The sequence below is a fragment of the Mytilus californianus genome, unplaced genomic scaffold, assembly GCF_021869535.1.
Source record: "Mytilus californianus isolate M0D057914Y unplaced genomic scaffold, xbMytCali1.0.p SCAF_11, whole genome shotgun sequence".
NCBI lineage: Eukaryota > Metazoa > Mollusca > Bivalvia > Mytilida > Mytilidae > Mytilus > Mytilus californianus.
The window spans coordinates 69,680,546-69,701,537 of record NW_026262593.1 but is presented as its reverse complement, the minus strand read 5'-3'; the positions used below and the strand labels follow the sequence as shown (position 1 = coordinate 69,701,537).

The 20,992-nt window shown below is 33.2% G+C and overlaps 1 protein-coding gene and 1 long non-coding RNA gene across 5 annotated transcripts in view; one reads left to right on the top strand and one right to left on the bottom strand.

Annotated features, from left to right (window-relative positions):
- The window catches only part of LOC127720606 (uncharacterized), a 41,401-nt gene that overhangs the window by 3,207 nt on the left and 17,202 nt on the right, over window positions 1-20,992 (bottom strand). Inside the window, exon 2 of one of the 2 annotated variants that reach the window (XR_007990894.1) lies at window positions 5,440-6,045. The exons of the other annotated variant lie outside the window; for it this stretch is intronic. This is a non-coding gene — a long non-coding RNA (uncharacterized LOC127720606). Of the gene's footprint in view, window positions 1-5,439; window positions 6,046-20,992 lie in introns of those variants that run through there. 2 annotated transcript variants of the gene reach the window in all.
- LOC127720601 (arginine-glutamic acid dipeptide repeats protein-like) overlaps window positions 1-20,992 on the top strand; it is a 121,990-nt gene that overhangs the window by 89,954 nt on the left and 11,044 nt on the right. For all 3 annotated transcript variants that reach the window (XM_052227269.1, XM_052227271.1, XM_052227268.1), the window contains exons 11-17: window positions 2,393-2,525; window positions 5,246-5,344; window positions 9,583-9,779; window positions 10,647-10,793; window positions 11,332-11,421; window positions 11,642-11,728; window positions 18,636-20,014. In XM_052227269.1, coding sequence (XP_052083229.1) covers window positions 2,393-2,525; window positions 5,246-5,344; window positions 9,583-9,779; window positions 10,647-10,793; window positions 11,332-11,421; window positions 11,642-11,728; window positions 18,636-20,014 — 2,132 coding nt within the window. The remainder of the gene's footprint in view (window positions 1-2,392; window positions 2,526-5,245; window positions 5,345-9,582; window positions 9,780-10,646; window positions 10,794-11,331; window positions 11,422-11,641; window positions 11,729-18,635; window positions 20,015-20,992) is intronic.

Here is a 20,992-nt window from a genome sequence, read left to right as displayed (position 1 = left end):
TTGAGATTTTTTGTAGAGAACTGTCACAATATAGTGTAAGTTGACTCATTTAATATTTGTATTGACATTTTCACCTCTAGTAATCGGTCGACTGGACGTTTATTTCGTGTTATTCCCCTTGTCAATGAATACCTATTAAATGTTATTATGTTAAATCAATGTGCAGGAAGAAAGGAAAGAAAAAATTTATCTTTGTGGGATTGTTTTTAAAAACATGAAAAGCTGTGAATTAGATAGTTTGACTTTAATGAGATCTAGCTGTAAACATAATAAATGCTTTGTAATCAAATTGGTAAACATTGTGTATTGATGTACACAAACAATATGGATGCCAGTGGTATAAACAGAAATTGTTAAAGGGCTTGCCATGCTATAAGTAACAATTTATGCTCCACTGATATCTAATAGAGCTTGACAGCTTGGGGTCATTACACTGACTGATTATCATTATTGGTAATTATTGTTGATATGGTATGCACCTTTCTCAATGTCTGCTGACTGCTGAAGGTGAGACACTTGGCATGTTATTTTATATTATTACAAGAAGGAAAAAAACAAAGATAAAAAAGATAGAAAGTTACTGTCAGTAGAACATCTTCTAGGAAGATAACGTTCAACAAATTATAAACAATGATAAACATATGAAAAAAATATAGTTTATATTTCAGGAAATCACAAAATAAGGCTTGAATATCAGTTTGGTCATTTAAATATTTGAATATTTTGAGATATTTCTTATTCATTATATAATTGTGACTACAGATTTGATAAATCTGTTCGTATTTGGTTCATTGTCACATTAATGTGATCAACTTTTTCTTTCTTTTTCTCAGTTGATTGAGATTTGTACACTTCATTCATATAGATTGGACATCATGCATCATTGAAAGCTATAATACCTATAGATATCTGTTTCTGATATACTAAACTTCAGTTGTGGTTTGCTGTTTCACTGACAAATCATCTCTAAAATCGGCCAATATGCCACTAGTGCAACATTTAAACCACTTTTCTTTTTTTCATCAAATATGCTCATTGCTAAAGTCAATTAAATTCATTGGGCACTATAAAACCAAATGGTGCCTAAAAAAAATGACTTTCTAAGGTCAACTTCTCTGTCTGAGGGTTACAGCATTGTATCACCACAGAATACCTGAGTGTATTAAGATTGACAGTCCATTAGCCATGATATTAATTCAGTGGTACTTAAGTGACCTTTGACAATCATATTATAAAGGTCATATTACAGTGTTTATGTGATGGAAATGTCATGGTACATAAAACAATAACAGTTGAATTTTAAATATTTGTGGTTTGGCTTTTGACCTTATGATGAAAACATAGTCCGTATATTATATATTCTGTGTGTGGTATTTTTAAAAGTATCCCTTGTATTTAAAAGGTTTTGTTAAAGATAAATAGTTTATCTAGGATTTCATAAACAATATTTCAAAAGAGATTTATTTTTTGGGGTTTATATATGGCCTCAAAATCCTTCAAGCTACCAGGTGTTGTTCTGCAAAACTTTTTGATTTTTACATTGACAGGGAGGACAGAATTGCAAAAAAAACTTAATATATACCGCCGAGCGGAGGGAGGCAAAAAATTGTGGACCATTTTATATATCCAGTCTAGCCAGTCTTGCCCTTTCAAATTCCTAATGAAAAATGGAAAATCATTGACAAGTCATAGAAATTTATTAACTCAATGAATTATTAAAATTCATTGCTGCATTATCAAGCTCTGGGAATGTAAAATTTCTATATTCATTAAAAAAGTATCATATATAATATGCACAAAAATATATATGACATTGCTGATTAGTTTGTTTAGTCATGAAAAGACATTAAATTATAGAATGATTGGAATATGAACTGAGTGATGGTCCCACCATAACATTTTCTTGAAGACATTAGGTTTAAAGGAATTCTAACCCATTCCTTATTTGTGTCTGTCATTGTAAAGATTGTTTTTAGCATTAGGAAGGTTGTCACTGAAGATTTTTGATCACATAGAGGTATTTTCTAAAGTTTCTTGATACATATATAAAAATTATTCTTGATATAATAAAGTTCTTTGCATTCCTGGTAAAATATGTCCATCAAAGTATCCATATGCTGTACTGTTCTTGAAAATGTTGTTCCAAAAATGATTATTGCTTGGTTTTTATCATAGAGGAATATCTCCACACAATCTTTATTTCAAAATGAGGAGCAGCATGAACAGATCTTTCACTCATTATTTCTCACTGGTAATCACATATTTGAAAATGGGGTGCATTCTGAAATTAAAGATGGCCTCAAATCATTTTACAGGGAAAAACTAGATTGTAAATGCCTGGGAATATATCATTGTATATCAGGTGTTGTATATTGCACATTTTTGATTTCAGGGTGAACTAGTTGAGTATTATTATTTCTGGAAAAAGACCCCAAGTGCTGCCACAAACAGACCTGTGAGACGACATAAGAGACCAGCTTTTAAAAGAAACACACGATCACAAAGACCAGCATCTAGTGAATTCTGTAAGTCACATATCCATCCCAAATCTTGCCATAGGATGTTCAATCTGATATGAAACACAAATAAGATCTGTTACCTGTAAATTAGATTTATGAATTATGAATTATGCAATTGGTCTTTGTTAGCTAAATATGATTTTTGTCTGTGAGAACTGTTTTTCTTACTGTAACAAAAACTCTTAATTTTTTGCCTGTAAACTCATTTTTGTAACAGTAATAGAAAACTCAGCTTGATTTCAGTTTCTTAAAAAATTACCATCATAAAATCAAAAGAAGATGTTAGGAAATGTAGTGAATAATGTCTTCCTTCATTTTGAAAGATAATTTTCTGAAAAAAAAAAAATTTGGTTGTAAGGAAAATGTGTGTGTACAACTAGGGGGACATGTATCAGAGCGGGAGATTTTTTATGCCCCCACTGTAGCTTTGGTTTCCATTCTCTAACTTTAGTTTGCCTCAACCAAATGTTATGAAACTTATACACAATGCTTATTTCCACAAAACACAGATCAAGTTTAAATTTTGCTGGTGTCACTTTTACCTTTCTAGACTTATGCCCCTTTACAACTGGAAAAATTGCTGAATTTTTTGTTTCCGTTCTTTAACTTAAGTTTGCCTCAAATAAATGTTATGAACTTATAAACAATACTTATTACCACAAAACTCAGATCAAGTACAAATTTGGTAGCGTCACTTTAACAGTTCTTGAGTTATGTCCCTTTATAACGTTTTATGCAAGTAGGGGCATCATCTGTGTCCCATGGACACATTCCCCATTTATTTCAAGACTGGTGTGGTATATTTTCAAAATTTTGGTTGAGCACTTTTCTCCAGTGTTAAAATTTCTTATAATTTGCAAACTGTGAGACCAAAATTTTACATAGGAGCTGCAATATAAGTCAGTATCATTTGTTATTATTTTGGCTTGACAATTTGTTAGACAGGTCTTTAAAAAAAAAGATTGCCTTCTCTGGGAACAAAATTGACTGATATGGAAAAACTTGTTTTGAAATCTTTAAAATTTTCTTCTGTTTACATTTCTCATACAAAAGGGATTTATATGCCTTCTCCATTTTGATTGTGAATTGTCAAGTAGTTCATCAGAGAGATAAGATCTTACTTGCAAATGCTTGCTGAAGTTTTAATTAAACTTTTACATAATTCATACTTATTAAAAGAAAGATTTTATTTAAATTGACTTTATGTATTTGTTGATGTTTGAATGAACCTGTCATATGAATTTAATCGGCTTTAAATCGAAACGAAATGAAGAACGAGTGTTTGGCCTGAACAAACATATGGACCAATTATAAGTCTTTGTACATTATAAACTTTGACAAACTGCATATTCCATTTTGTGTGGGATCTAAAAGAACATGTTGTGGTATGTTTAATCAGGTAAAAAAATAACATATAAACTTGTTAAGTACGTTTAGATAAGACGTGAGATATGTATTGATTCCTGTGTCATGTGTGTTAATACATGTGAACTTATGCTAGTCTTGGGACTGGAGAGCAAACAGTCTGTGGATTCATTAGTATTCTTTGGATACCAACTTTCGTGGATTTCATGGGTACAGTTCAATGATTTAAAATTTGTCCATAGGAATGTAGGCAGACTTGAAATATAGCAAAACCACTAAATTAGACGTATCCACGTAAAGGCAAGTTTACCTCAATCCATGGAAATTGTAACAAATGAATGAATCAGCAGTGTTCTAAAAATAAAGGTACAGCCAAGAAAAGAATTTATGGGTGGTACATGAAATGTACTAACCTTAGATTATTTTTCAATAGTACTTTCAAATGAGAAGATATATATTATAAGCATGAGTGAGACAGCAATCCAATAGCTTAGGGTAAAATGACCATCTAGGGGTCACTAATAGTCTGTCAAAAAGGGGAAGCTATAAATTTTTGTTTGTTTGAAAACTAGGGAATATCTTTGAAGCACCTTGCACCATATTTAGAAAATTTGACCAGAATCTGTCCTTTGTTTGCTAATTTATTTGGCTCAAAGTAAAAAAGCATCATTTCAAAATACAATTTTAGGGACAGTGTAAAAGCATGTAACATTTTTCATACATAATCATCTTGTAATGACTCATGATAAATTTGTAAAAAATGAAGTAGAGAGACTTTTTAATGAGGGTCCTGATCAATTATCATTTCAACTCGAGTCCTTATTTTTGGTAAAATATTATGTAATTTCTTTTAAAGATGAGGTGAAAAAAATAACCCATAGAGAGTAGAGGGTATTTTTACTGATTTATAGCTCAGATCTAATATATCTATGTTTAATGGACTGAAATTTTGAAATGTTAGTTAAATTGACCAAAACTTAAAAGCTAAAACACTTTAATTGCAATCTAAATATGTTTTATAAAAGTATTTTTCTTATTAGCAGTACCTAATTTTTTTTTCAGATTTTTTGGTATTTTTAGGGGCATAATGTTTTTCGGTCTGCATCCGTTCGTCTGCCTGTCCTGCTTCAGGTTTAAGTTTTTGGTCAAGGTAGTTTTTGATGAAGTTGAAGTCCAATCAACTTGAAACTTAGTACACATGTTCCCTATGATATGATCTTTCTAATTTTAATGCCAAATTAGATTTTTGACCCCAATTTCACTGTCCACTGAACATAGAAAATGATAGTGCGAGTGGGGCATCCGTGTACTATGGTCACATTCTTGTTACATATTGACACTGACCACATTTTATATTGCAGTGGACGCTAGTTCTGCCAGTGAATGTTCTGATCAGGACTCTGACGACAGTGGAGGCAGCCGAGAATCTGGATACTCATGTCGTCATTGTTTAACAACAGGTAGATTTATCTCCTCTTTGCTGTATGATATTAAGCTAATAATAGAAAAACTTTTAAAATTATCATTTGTCAGATGTTTATAGATTAGAGGAAAAGTGATTTTTATACGACTGCAAACAAATTTTTGTGGTCGTATATTGGTATGACGTTGGCGTCGTCGTTGTCGTCATCCGGCGTCGTCGTCCGAAGACGCATTAGTTTTCGCACTCTAACTTTAGTTTAAGTGAATGGATCTCTATGAAATTTCACCATAAGGTTCAATACAACAAAAGGAAGGTGGGGATTGATTTTGGGGGTTATGGTACCAACAGTTAAGTAATTAGGGGCCAAAAAGGGGCCAAAAATAAGCATTTTCTAGTTTCCAGACAATAACTGTGGAACGGTGTATGGATCTCTCTGAAATTATACTACAAGTTTCCATACCACAAAGGGATGGTTAGGATTTGCTTTGGGGGGTTATGGCTCAAACCGTTTAAGAATTAGGGGCAAAAAAGGGGGAAAAACAAGGTTGTCCTGGTTAATGGACAAATACTTTAGTACAAAACATAATTTAAAGCAGTGTAAGGGAGATAAATCAAATACATCATTGAAATTATCTCCCTTACACTGCTTTTAAATTATGAATAAAGTAATGGTTAATGAACAATTAAGATAATTTAAAACAGTGTAAGGGAGGTAATCCAAATACAACGTTTTGGTTACTTCCCTTACACTGCTTTTAAATTATGTTTAAAGAAATGCATATTTATAAAGGAAGACCAGTAAAAATATCTGCAAATGTTGCATCTTTTTTTTTTACAAAAAAATCCATATGAAAGATTTGACACTATATTTTAAATTCTATTATAAAATAGATTAAGTTAGCACTATGGTAAATTTAAATGGGTAATTATGGTTTGGGGAAAAAAAAAGGGGGGGGGGGTAAAAAGAAATCGTGTGGGGTTAATTTTTTCTCATTTCAGATTTCAGAAATTAAAAAGAATTATTCTTCAAATATTATTTTTTTTTCAAATTTCAAATATTGAAAAATTTCAAGAAGTAATCTTTAATTGCACAGTATGGCGCATTAGATTTGTAAAATCTTTGACCACATTTATTTATTTGTTATGCCGAATCTAACCGTGTATTTAGATTTTTAATTTTGGATCCAGTTTTCAAATTGGTCTACATTAAGGTCCAAAGGGTCCAAAATTAAACTTTGTTTGATTTTAACAAAAATTGAATTCTTGGGGTTCTTTGATATGCTGAATCTAAACATGTATTTAGATTTTTGATTATGGGCCCAGTTTTCAAGTTGGTCCAAGTTGGGGTCCAAAATAAAACTTTGTTTGATTTCAACAAAATTGAATATATGGGGTTCTTTGATATGCTGAATCTAAAAATGTATTTAGATTTTAGATTTTTGGCCCAGTTTTCAAGTTGGTCCAAACTGGGGTCCAAAATTAAACTTTGTTTGATTTCAACAAAAAATGAATATATGGGGTTCTTTGATATGCTGAATCTTACCATGTATTTAGATTTTTTATTTGTGGCCCAGTTTTCAAGTTGGTCCAAATTGGGGTCCAAAATTAAACTTTGTTTGATTTCAACAAAAATTGAATATATGGGGTTCTTTGATATGCTGAATCTTACCATGTATTTAGATTTTTTATTTGTGGGCCCGCTATCAAATTGGTTCATATTGAGGTCAAAAGGGTCCAAAATTAACCTTTGTGTGATTTCATCAAAAATTGAATTATTGGGGTTCTTTGATATGCCAAATCTAACCGTGTTTTTAGATTTTTAATTTTGGGTCCCGTTTTTTAAATTGGTCTACATTAAGGTCCAAAGGGTCCAAAATTAAACTTAGTTTGATTTTAACAAAAATTGAATTCTTGGGGTACTTTGATATGCTGAATCTAACCATGTATTTTGATTTTGGACATTGGACCATAATAGGTAAATTAAAAAAATTGAAGTTATTAGACCACATTCTTTCTGTGTCAGAAACCTATGCTGTGTCAAATATTTAATCACAATCCAAATTCAGAGCTGTATCAAGCTTGAATGTTGTGTCCATACTTGCCCCAACTGTTCAGGGTTCGACCTCTGCGGTCGTATCAAGCTGCGCCCAGCGAAGCATTTTATTCTATTTTGCATATTGTTTTAAGTATTTTGTTGGAACAAATATGAACAATAGATGTATAAAGATTAATAAGACAGCTACCAAACAATACATATATAAAGGTCACTATTCAATGGATAAAATGTCCAGACTTTATAACAAGTAAAGCTTTTAATATATTAAAGGACTGCTTAAAGTGTAGAAGAAATTTACAAAACATACAAGGGCCTGGATGGAGGTCTTACATTTCTCTATTCTTTAATTTTTTAGGCCATTTTTAATCTCTTCTTTAATTTTTTTGCCCATTATTCTCTATTCTTTATTTTTTGGCATATCTTTCTATTCTTTTTTTTTTTTGGCATATTTTTCTCTATTCCTTTATTTTGTATATTTTGTTTATTATTCTTTATTTTATAACACCCCATCCAGACCCTCACATATTTCTTGAACAGTTTTTCTAGTTTCCCACCCACCCCCCCCCCCCCCCCCCCCCCCCCCCCCCCCCAAAAAAAAAACCACATAGCATAGTGGAAATTAGCTCGTTACTGGTTGGTTTAGTTTTGAAGATGTATAAAAAAACTTATTGTAATTGAAATTTTAAGTATAACTAGAAATGTAAATTCACGTGAATCAACCTTCAGGGTTCGACACTAACGCTAGTCCGCTAGCCCGAGGCTAGTAAAAATTAGGGAGGGCTAGTAAAGTTTTCATCACAGTAGTCTGACGGGCTAGTCAAAATTTTGTTTAAAACTAGGAATTTCACAAAATTTTAATTGTCAACAAATCCCAGATTTTTTGCTGACCTTTGCTGTCTTTATTGTACAGTTTATTCACGTATTTTGATTGTCAGACATTTTTAACATGAAATGTACTTTTTGGGGAGGGGAAAGAAACGGAAACAATGATGGTACTTAATACATTGAAAACCATGTGTGTTACAAACGCCGTGATGATTCTAATCAGAAACCTGGATCTCAAAAGTGCTTTCATAATCTCAAAATAATAGCATGAATACGAAATTTACATACATTACTACCGATACCATCACTGTTTGGGAAAAATGTACAACTTATTGGGAGGAATTTAAGCCATTTTTTTAGTAATTGGGAATTTTCTCTAGGGGAAAAAGCTGTATTTCGAATGTAATTTGAGTCAAACAATATCACTGAATTATTGTCATAAAAACAAAATTAAAGGTCTCTGCAAGGATTTGTATACTATACAATTCCTTGGTCTTTGGTAAAATATACAGATTTTTAGGAATAAAATCTTGTCCTGCATAAAAAAATATACTTAAACAACAAGGGAAAAGAAGGAGTCGATGAAGAATTATGACAAAAAAAACAGCAAGGGCAAACCTTTCCTCTTTTGTGGGTGTATTTTTAAATCCCTAACTTATCCATCTTCAGTAAAGACACTAGTAATAATGATAAGTAAAATGAGGATGATGATGAAGTAATGATCTAAAGGGTCTTCAAAATAAGTCGAACACATTCTTAATAGGCCTATAGATTTTTTTTTTTTTGGTATTTTTTATTAGCAAACCAGTGAAATTTCATGAAACAAAACATGTTCAAAACTCTCTGGAAATGCTCCAGAACACAGGATTTAGCTTCATTTGTATCAAAATTTTCTGGGGGGGCATGTCCCCAGACCCTCCTAGATTGGGTCGTGCCGATGGCACGACCGACAAAGGGCCTTCGGCACTTGGAGGGCTAGTGTATTGACAAGAGGACTAGTAAAATAATAATTTCACTAGCCCTGCAGGCTAGTACATACAATTAGTTAGTGTCAAACCCTGACCTTCTCCTTAACAGAGACCTGAATGTAAGAATTTGTATAATAAATGATGATGAAATTAAAGTTGAACTGACCTGGTTATAAGACCAAGAAATAAAAAGAATGTGTGTCTAGGGTTTACCCAACTGACCCTAATTTTAGGTTCTGACCCAATTGCTCTGTAGAGGATTTCTTCACAATTAACTATCAATAATACTGGAATTTGACTTTGTAAATACAGGATATGTTCTTGTTGTTGATTATAAAAATCCATAACTATCAACCTTTTAATTCTTTAGCAGAAAACCTTAGATGTTTTTTTTTGGTGACAACACAATAACATCTCTTCTTTCAGTTTCCAAAGACTGGCACCATGCCGGAAAAGATAAAGGCTTACGATGTACAGATTGTCGTCTACATTTCAAACGATATGGGGAAGAGCGCCCCCTAGACAGTCCAAAAGAAAATCCTTCCTTTTTGTTCAAGCCAGTCAAAGAAGAAGATTCTTTGAGTGGCAAGCAAGACATGCGAACACGACAAACGCGTGATTCTGTAAGTTGCACAATTATTTTAAGATTCTTTTCAATTACTTGTAATGAACAGGATTTTAAGGGAAGGAAATGATACTGAAATGAAAATTTATCACCTATACAAACTATGGTTTACCTGTAATTTTACGTGTAGTATTTATTTCTCCTTAAGATTCAAAGTTGAAAGACATTTATATATATGATTAAATTTCTGATATTTAGGATTAAAAACGAATCACAAATAAAAAACAAATGAAAACTCATAAAAATAAGAATGTCATGCAAGTTCAGATTTGAAATATATAGTAAAAGAAAGCTACAGAAGAAAAAGACTAAATTAAATCTGCAGCTGTACACAATAAAACTGAATAAACTTTAACTCTTTACTGCTCAAACTAACAATTCTACTGCAAAAATCAAGTTTAGAATTGTTAAGTTTGATACAGCAGTGACCTTCCATATTTAAGGATAGATAGCATGCTATGACCAGCGTTAGAACTTAAGTCAGTTCTGTTATGTATTCTTTATTTAAGAAATGAATGCTTCTTTTTGTAATTTTATTCGGTGTAAAAGTGTTGGCCGAAGCACATTTTGTAGGCGCTTCATTCTAGAAATGTGTGCACAATCAACACTTTTAAACCCCAATAAAATTACAAAAGGCATTCATTTCTTATAAATTTCATTTTTATGCTAATAGGACCATGAAAAAAAGTTTTCCATTATCAAGTTTTTCTTTTATTTACCTGTGCACTTTTTTGTGGAAGCAAGTGTCATCATGAATGTAACATTTCATTTTGATATGAAGGTTAATTTTTGAATGACGTGCGATTTTTGTTAGCCAATCAAACTGGTGAAACATACATGTAATGTAATTATTATCTGATTTCAGGCAAAGAAGAAAAAGAAAGATAGAAATAATAGTAATAGTAGTCCAGATATTGTAGATAACTCTGTGTTTCAAAAAAATTCTGAACCTAAATCGCCAAGTGAAAATAGTACAACTAGCAACAGTAGTACCGACTCTAAATTAAATAAGGTATGTAACACTGTACCCTTAAACAAGATAGACAACTCTGGGGTTTAAAAAACTATTTCCAGTATTTATTGCATTGGTTGCAATAAATTACTGTGATTTCCCAGTGAAATAAAACTGATTATTTCACATGTGAATTAAATCTGATAATTTCACTCCTCTGACAACAATAGATGTTGTCTAGACATTGTCGATGACATTGCATCAACAATTGAGAATGCATAGAAAAAGTTATAGGTCCTTTCAATCTCTTCTTTATTTCCATTTAACAATGTTTAATAGTCCATGGTAAATGTAATAACAAGATTAACTAATTCAAGAATTGAAATATTGAAAAATATTCAACTCGTGATGGAACAACACTAAATATTAACACTAAATATTAACTCGTGTGCTATACTCATATGTGAATTATTGTGTAGTTAGGTCACTGGTTCAACCTTGGATGAGTCTGTAGCTGAGAAACACCTTGTATGAAAAACCATCGATAATCTATAAATAGAGTTAACTAGCCCATCAATATTTATTTTATTTTGTATAGAAGGATACAGATAGTCCTGTTAAAGGAAGGAAGAGGCAGCTGAACTCAGATACGGAGGATAAAATATCTAAAAAGAAGAAAAAACAAGTGGTAAGACTGACTTTGAATAGCATGGTTTATTAGTGTTGTCCAAATTCATTTACCACAACAACAAAAATATTATCAGAATTTGAACTTGGCATAAAATATTTTGATTACTCAAAAGTTCTTAAAAAAAGTGAAATGTAAATCATTTAAAACCTTAGCATTTGTCTTTTTATTGCTGAAGGCGTAAACTTGACGGTTTTCAAAATGATTTTGAATATTACAGGAACAATCAGATTCAGAATCAGACAGTAGTAGTTTATCAGGAAATGATGAGGAAAATGGCAATGACGGAGATATAGAAAATAATCAGGTAAAGATTGAAGTAAGAAGTGATTTGATATGCACAAGGGACATCAATGATGTCATATTTATTGCAAAATTCTACATGATTGGTAAAGATGAATTTTTTTCTATCCACTGTTGAAACATTTTTGGAGAACTAAAAATTTGTTAGACTGTTAGAGACACATTTTTATTATTATACGACCGCAAAAAAATTTTGCGGTCATATATTGGTATGACGTTGGCGTGGTCGTCGTCGTCCGAAGACACATTGGTTTTCGCACTCTAACTTTAGTTTAAGTGAATGTATCTCTATGAAATTTTACCATAAGGTTCAATACCACAAAAGGAAGGTTGGGATTGATTTTGGGGGTTATGGTACCAACAGTTAAGGAATAAGGGGCCAAAAAGGGGCCAAAAATAAGCATTTTTGTAACTTCCAGACATAACTTGTGTGTTAGTGTATGGATCTCTCTGACATTGTACCACAAGGTTCCATATCACACAGGGAATGCTGGGATTGATTTTGGGGGGTAATTGCCTCAAAATATTAATGTTATGGTACCAACAGTTAAGGAATTAGGGGCCAAAAAGGGGCCAAAAATAAGCATTTTTGTAACTTCCAGACATAACTTGTGTGTTAGTGTATGGATCTCTCTGACACTGTACCACAAGGTTCCATATCACAAAGGGAAAGCTGGAATTGAGTTTGGGGGTAATTGCCCAAAACGTTTAGGAATAAGGGGCCAAAAATAAGCATTTTTCTAGTTTCCAGACAATAACTTGTGTTCAAGTGTATGGATCTCTCTGAAATTGTACTGCAAGGTACCATATCACAAAGGGAAGGCTGGAATTGAGTTTTGGGGTGATGAATCAAAAAATTTGGGGGGGGGATTTTTTTTTTTTTCCTTTTTTTTCTTTTTTTCCTTTTTTTTTTCTTTTAAAATTTTCCATTTTCAGTTGGTTATTTCTGTTTTATATTCAAAAGCAAATAATAATGATATGGTAGGAGATACACACCAAACAGAATGTGTAAATTATTATATAATAAGTATTGTGCAATAGCAAGAAATTTTCAATTGCACAGTATTGCACAATAGCAAGAAATCTTCAATTGCACAGTATTGCGCAATAGCAAGAAATCTTCAATTGCACAGTATTGTGCAATAGCAAGAAATATCCAATAGCACAATATTGCGCAATAGCAAGAAATTGTCAATTGTACAGTATTGCCCAATAGCAAGAAATATTCAATTGCACAGTATTGTGCAAAAGAAGATACTTCGTATAAATTGCTTATTTCTTGACCAATTTCAATGGGGTTTTTATTCTTGAATTCTTGGGGTTCTTTAATATGCTGATTCTAACCGTGTATTAAGTTTTTGGATTTTGGGCCCCGTTTTTAAATTGGTCCACATTGAGGTCCAAAGGGTCCAAAATTAAACTTTGTTTGATTTCATCAAAAATTGAATTATTGGGGTTCTTTGATATGCCGAATCTAACCAGGTATTTAGATTCTTAATTTTTGGTTCCGTTTTCAAATTGGTCTACATTAAGGTCCAAAGGGTCCAAAATTAAACTTAGTTTGATTTTAACAAAAATTGAATTCTTAGGGTTCTTTGATATGCTGAATCTAAACATGTATTTAGATTTTTTATTATGGGCCCAGTTTTCAAGTTGGTCCAAATCGGGGTCCAAAATTAAACTTTGTTTGATTTCAACAAAAATTGAATATATGGGGTTCTTTGATATGCTGAATCTAACCATGTATTTAGAATTTTGATTTTTGGGCCCCATTATCAACTTTGTCCACATTGAGGTCAAAAGGGTCCAAAATTAAACTTTGTTTGATTCCAACAAAAATTGAATTCTTGGGGTTCTTTGATATGCTGAATCTAACCATGTATTTAGATTTTGGATATTGGACCATAATAGGTGAATGTCCAATTTAAAATTTTTAAGTTCTTAGACCACATTCATTCTGTGTCAGAAACCTATGCTGTGTCAAATATTTAATCACAACCCAAATTCAGAGCTCTATCAAGCTTGAATGTTGTGTCCATACTTGCCCCAACTGTTCAAGGTTCGACCTCTGCGGTCGTATCAAGCTGCGCCCTGCGGAGCATTTTATTTTATTTTATTTTCTTTGAGAAAAAGGTTACTTAATGTGCTTGAAATTTTCCTGGTCTTTAATGGAATGAAGATGAAAGAAAGTGTGCCTGTTGCTTTTTCCTATTAATAAATTCTTGTCTTGAACTGTTACAAGTACACCCAAAAATTGTGATGGTCATTAATTTCTTTTTCCGAATTCAAAAGTTATCTGCAGTTCTTTCCAAATGTAAAAGTTGCTTCTCTCTTGAGAAGATATTTTTTATGGGCAAATTCATGTATGAGAACTCAAACTATGGCAATGTTACAGTTTGTATATATATATATAGTTATATAAGTAGTATGTGTGTTTTCTAGTATAATAGCTGAGGATTCATTTATATTTGTGGGGTAGTTGTCTAAATTACAGTTGTCAATATCATTAAGTATACATTTTCACCAGTTTATATAAAGAAGACCCAACTGAGAGGTCAGGTACCTAAGGTCAAGTCAAAGTTATTGAACATGTCCTATACAACATTTTTTTAGCATTCTATTCTATCATTTTCATACCTAGCCTAAAAGAGTAAAGGGGAATTATGTTTTCTGATCTGTAAGGCTGTCTTTTATCAGGTTAAAGTTTTTGGTAAAGTTATGTTACCTTAAAGTTATGGGCACATCAACTTGAAATTTACTACAGATATTCATTATAATGTAAACTTTAAAAAATAATTGCCAATAAAGGTTTTACCTAGATGTCACGGTTCACTTAATATAGAAATGTGATTGTGCAAGCTAGGCATATGTTATAAAGACATATTTTATAGTTTGTTTATACTTGAATACAACCTTAAATATGGATTCTATATATTTATGCCCCCGCCATAGCGGAGGGGGCATTAAGTTTTACCCTTGTCCGTCTGTATGTCGTCCGTACGTCCCAAAGTTGGTTTCTGTTCTCTAACTTTAGTTTGCCTCAACCAAATGTTATGAAACTTGTACACAATGCTTATTACCACAAAACACAGATCGAGTTTGATTTTTGGTAGTGTCACTATAACCGTTCTAGAGTTATGCCCCTTTACAAATGGAAAAATTGCTGAATTTTTCGTTTCAGTTCTCTAACTTTAGTTTGCCTCTACCAAATGTTATGAAACTTATACACAATGCTAATTACCACAAAATACAGATCAAGTTTGAATTTTGGTGGTGTCACTTTTTATTTGGCACAACTTGTTGGAATTTTGGGTTCTCAATGCTGTTCAACTTTGTATTTGTTTGGCTTTATAACTATTTTGATCTGAGCGTCACTGATGAGTCTTAGGTAGACAAAACGTGCCTCTGATGTATTAAATTATAATCCTGGTACCTTTGATAACTATTTACCGTGCTAGAGTTATGCCTGTTTACAAATGGAAAAACTGCTGAAATTTTCGTTTCTGTTCTTTAACTTAAGTTAGCCTCAACCAAATGTTATGAGACTTATTCACAATACTTATTACCACAAAACTCAGATAGAGTACAAATTTGGGTAGCGTCACTTTAACTGTTCTTCCGTTATGTCCCTTAATAACCTTTATATGATATGCAAGAGGGGGCATCATCTGTGTCCCATGGACACATTCCCCATTTATTTTTTATTCATTCAATAATAATACCATTTTGAAGTAAAGAGTTAGATTCAAATGACTTTGACTTGACCTTAAGTAACTTCAGCTATCTTAAATTGAAAGTCTGAACCCACAATGTTAAATGAGTCTACAGTACCCACAATGTGAATTTTTAGAATCACTCTTGCTGGTGTGAATCACATCGAAACAGACTGTGGTGTGAATTACAGGGTAACAGAGTGATCACTGGTGGTTTATAGTGATACCACTCTTTATGATCTTGATATTTAAAATCTATTGAATATATACAAAGGTATCTCAGAGTGAATCATCCAAGGTCATCAGCATTCACTGCAAAAAATCCCTTCCAAGAGTGATTTTAAATAATTGAATCATTGTACAGTACTTAAACTCTTATTATCTGCTGTGATAGAACTTTTTATATTTCCTTATTGTGTGTTCTACAATCTTCGTTTTTTTTGTAGGCAATAACTGTATCATCAAACATGATAAAAGAAAAATTGAATTGTTTTTAGCTCACCTGACCTGAAAGGTCAAGTGAGCTTTTCTCATCACTTTGCGTCCGTCGTCCGTCGTCCTGCGTCCGTCGTCCGTCGTCCGTCGTCCGTAAACTTTTACAAAAATCTTCTCCTCTGAAACTACTGGGCCAAATTTAACCAAACTTGGCCACAATCATCATTTGATTATCTAGTTTTAAAAATGTGTGGCGTGACCCGGTCAACCAACCAAGATGGCTGCCACTGCTAAAAATAGAACATAGGGGTAAAATGCAGTTTTTAGCTTATAACTCAAAAACCAAAGCATTAAGAGCAAATCTGACATGGGGTAAAATTGTTCATCAGGTCAAGATCTATCTGCCCTGAAATTTTCAGATGAATCGGACAACCCGTTATTGGGTTGCTGCCCCTGAATTGGTAATTTTAAGGAAATTTTGCTGTTTTTGGTTATTATCTTGAATATTATTATAGATAGAGATAAACTGTAAACAGCAATAATGTTCAGCAAAGTAAGATTTACAAATAAGTCAATATAACCGAAATGGTCAGTTGACCCCTTTAGGAGTAATTGCCCTTTATAGTCAATTTTTAACCATTTTTCGTAAATCTTAGTAATCTTTTACAAAAATCTTCTCCTCTGAAACAACTGGGCCAAATTAAACCAAACTTGGCCACAATCATCATTGGGGTATCTAGTTTAAAAAATGTGTGGCGTGACCTGGCCAACCAACCAAGATGGCCGCCACAGCTAAAAATAAAACATAGGGGTAAAATGCAGTTTTTGGCTTATAACTCAAAAACCAAAGCATTTAGAGCAAATCTGACATGAAGTAAAATTGTTTATCAGGTCAAGATCTATCTGCCCTGAAATTTTCAGATGAATCGAACAACCTGGTGTTGGGTTGCTGCCCCTGAATTGGTAATTTTAAGGAAATTTTGCTGTTTTTGGTTATTTTCTTGAATATTATTATAGATAGAGATAAACTGTAAACAGCAATAATGTTCAGCAAAGTAAGATTAACAAATAAGTCAACATGACTGAAATGGTCAGTTGACCCCTTTAGGAGTTATTGCCCTTTATAGTCAATTTTTAACAATTTTTCGTAAATCTTAGTAATCTTTTACAAAAATCTTCTCCTCTGAAACTCCGTGGCCAAATTTAACCAAACTTGGCCACAATCATCATTTGATTATCTAGTTTTAAAAATGTGTGGCGTGACCTAGTCAACCAACCAAGATGGCCGCCACGGCTAAAAATAGAACATAGGGGTAAAATTCAGTTTTTGGCTTTTAACTCAAAAACCAAAGCATTTAAAGCAAATCTGACATGAAGTAAAATTGTTTATCAGGTCAAGATCTATCTGCCCTGAAATTTTCAGATGAATCGGACAACCCGTTATTGGGTTGCTGCCCCTGAATTGGTAATTTTAAGGAAATTTTGCTGTTTTTGGTTATTATCTTGAATATTATTATAGATAGAGATAAACTGTAAACAGTAATAATGTTCAGCAAAGTAAGATTTACAAATAAGTCAATATAACCGAAATGGTCAGTTGACCCCTTTAGGAGTAATTGCCCTTTATAGTCAATTTTTAACCATTTTTCGTAAATCTTAGTAATCTTTTACAAAAATCTTCTCCTCTGAAACAACTGGGCCAAATTAAACCAAACTTGGCCACAATCATCATTTGGTTATCTAGTTTTGAAAATGTGTGGCGTGACCTGGTCAACCAACCAAGATGGCCGCCACGGCTAAAAATAGAACATAGGGGTAAAATTCAGTTTTTGGCTTTTAACTCAAAAACCAAAGCATTTAAAGCAAATCTGACATGAAGTAAAATTGTTTATCAGGTCAAGATCTATCTGCCCTGAAATTTTCAGATGAATCGGACAACCCGTTGTTGGGTTGCTGCCCCTGAATTGGTAATTTTAAGGTGATTTTGCTGTTTTTGGTTATTATCTTGAATATTATTATAGATAGAGATAAACTGTAAAAAACAATAAATGTCGGCAAAGTAAGATCTACAAATAAGTCAACATGACCGAAATTGTCAGTTGACCCCTTTAGGAGTTATTGCCCTTTATAGTCAATTTTTAACCATTTTTTCGTAAATCTTAGTAATCTTTTACAAAAATCTTCTCCTCTGAAACTACTGGGCCAAGTTAATTATAGATAGAGATAATTGTAAGCAGGAAAAATGTTCAGTAAATTAAGATGTACAAACACATCACCATCACCAAAACACAATTTTGTCATGAATCCATCTGCGTCCTTTGTTTAATATTCACATAGACCAAGGTGAGCGACACAGGCTCTTTAGAGCCTCTAGTTTTATCATCCAATCATAAATGTTCCTCCACTTTTTGTAAAAAACAAACTTCAGCACAATGAATTAGAATGTCAACGTATGAATTCAAGCGATTGTTTAAATTTTGATGTTTGGTACATTTTTGGAATTTATTTCTTAACAAACATGTAATTGGGAATGAATATTTACTTTTCACCAAATATCACTGTGAGAAATAAGACACACAGTAACAAATTTTGTTTTTTTTTGTTTTTTTGAGAAAAGTTGGGGAAAAAAACCACTATCTCGGTTACCTATGAAATTTCAACAGATCATGAAAGTTTATATCCATTTAAAAAGTCCTTTCACAGAATTAGAATATATATAACTATGACTGTGTCTGCATGATGAAATCTCTTTGTTCTTTGCAGGATGATCTTAGTTCTTCGTCTCCTCCCAGCACTCCTCATTCTGTAGACACTGACGTCAGTAAACCGTTACCACCTGTTTCTGATGTAGATGTGAAGCCGGAAACCCCAGCTAAATCACCTACACCTCCTAAATCTCATTTCTTATCACCACCTTTGAGAGTTACCTCCCCTCTTCAACCTATTCATTCCAGCACACCTCCCGTAATTCAGCACCTTCCACCTCACTGTCCACCACCATCTTTAATTCCATCCTCAACATCACAGACTATAAAAAATTTGGAAAATATAACCAATAATTCACCAATACCACCTCCAATATCGCAGGTACCCCCACCACTTGTTCCAACATCATTGGCAGCTTCAGTCAACAAACAAACAGACCAGAGGGCACCAGATCAATTTGCAAGACGACCGATTACATCATTACCTCAAGAACAATCAGCTTTTACAGACAAAAACTTGCCAATTTCTAAAGCTACATCAAGATTGCCAGAAATTCCACCATTGTCTTCATTACAGTCGTTAACCAGTGGCCATAACTCTGTACCACTGGCTTCAACCAGCGATCAATTAAAAATCCAAAAACTACAAGAAAGATCTGTGTCACCATATCAACAAAAGTCATCACCAAGACCATATTCACCGAATATTTACAAAAACTTTCCTCTGAGGAATACTGAGCAATCGCATCCATCACTTCCTAAACCTATTGTGCAAAGGACTTCCGAAAGACCATATTCACCAAATCAACAGAAACTGCCATCAAAACATTCAGAAGGACCATTTTCACCATTTCATGATAAAATATCATCAACTGTGTCACCTTCATCATCTAAACTGTTGGCAGATCAAGTGTTGCCATCATCTAAGTCTGATCAAGTTCCACCACCGTTACGACCTGTGAACTCTAGTACTGACCAATCGTCAGACGTTCAGAGAACAAGCAGGCCATTATCACTGCCTTTAGTGCCACAACATCAGATGCCGTTATCTGTAGATCTCATTCAAAACATTAAACAAGAACCACATTCCCCTCCTGTTTCACCAAAACAGGAAGTGAAAAAGGAAATAAAGGATTCTGGGCATTGTGTGCCCCATCCAGTGCTGATGGATAGTGCTAAAGACTTTATAAAAACTGAACCAGATCTGGTCAAACCTGTAGAAACTCCTACAAATGTTTGCGATGAAATTAAACCATGTGATCCACAAATAGTAGTTAAAACAGAAAGGGTTGAAAGTGAGCAAGGGAAAGTAGAACAATCGGAACCAGTAGTTGAAGTGATGGAAGAAGAAACAGATTCTGACAGGGAAGGAACATTAACTCCTGGACCTGAACCAACAAAATGTAATGAAGAGGTCCATAAAAGTAAAGCTGCAATGTAAGTACTTATTAATAGATAAAGGGTAAGAGATTTGAAAAAAAAGGGGATGACTGTACCAAGAAATTGTTATATGGAGATTCACAAGTTTAAAGCTGTTGCAATAGAATGCCATATTGAGATTCACAAGATTAGGGGTGTTGCAATAGAATGTCATATTGAGATTTACAAAAGTAATGATGCAATGTAAGTACAGACAGTAAGGGGTCAGAGATGTGAAAAAAAGGGGACATAACCAACAGAAAAGAGATCCACTAAGGTAAAGCTGCTGAACAAGTATGGTAAATTTAAAAGGGCCAAGTGGGAGGAGGGCCTTTTATTGTTAAAATGTGATGTGGAGAACAGCAGAGTACAGCTGCAGTGTGAGACTGTGAGTCTTGGCAGCTTGAATTTAGTTCCAACTTTAGTTTTTGTAACACACAATTTGGTATATGAGTGATTGAAAAGCATTGTTTCTGTTTGTCGTAAGACATCAAAAGTAAGAAACAATGTGTATCTCAAGGGATTATTGATGAAAATATGTTGTATGCAGCTACATTTATGTTAAGAAATTGCACTCAAAGAAGCTGAAATCTTCAAAAAAAAGATCAGGTAAAGCTTGTACTTTGTTGGCATTCTTTTCACTATTTCATTTTGATAGAAAATTCAAGTGTATTGCATCAGGAGAAGTCCTGAACTGCAAATATTCATGCTAAGTAGTGCCCTACCGACGAAGTCAAAAGGGACTTTAGGTTTGCACTCTGTCTGTCTGTCTGTCCATCCGTAAGTCCGGCAAATCAGTTTTCCACTTTTTTTCTTCATGCTTGAAGATATTGATTTGATATTTGGTGTATTGTTTTATCATGACAAGTTACAGATCAAGTTCGAATTTTGTTCTGGTTTGATGATTTTGTGCAGAGTTATGGTCCTTGAACTTAGAAAATTCACTCAAATAATCAGTTTTCCGCACTTTTTTATGTCATGCTTGTAGATATTGAT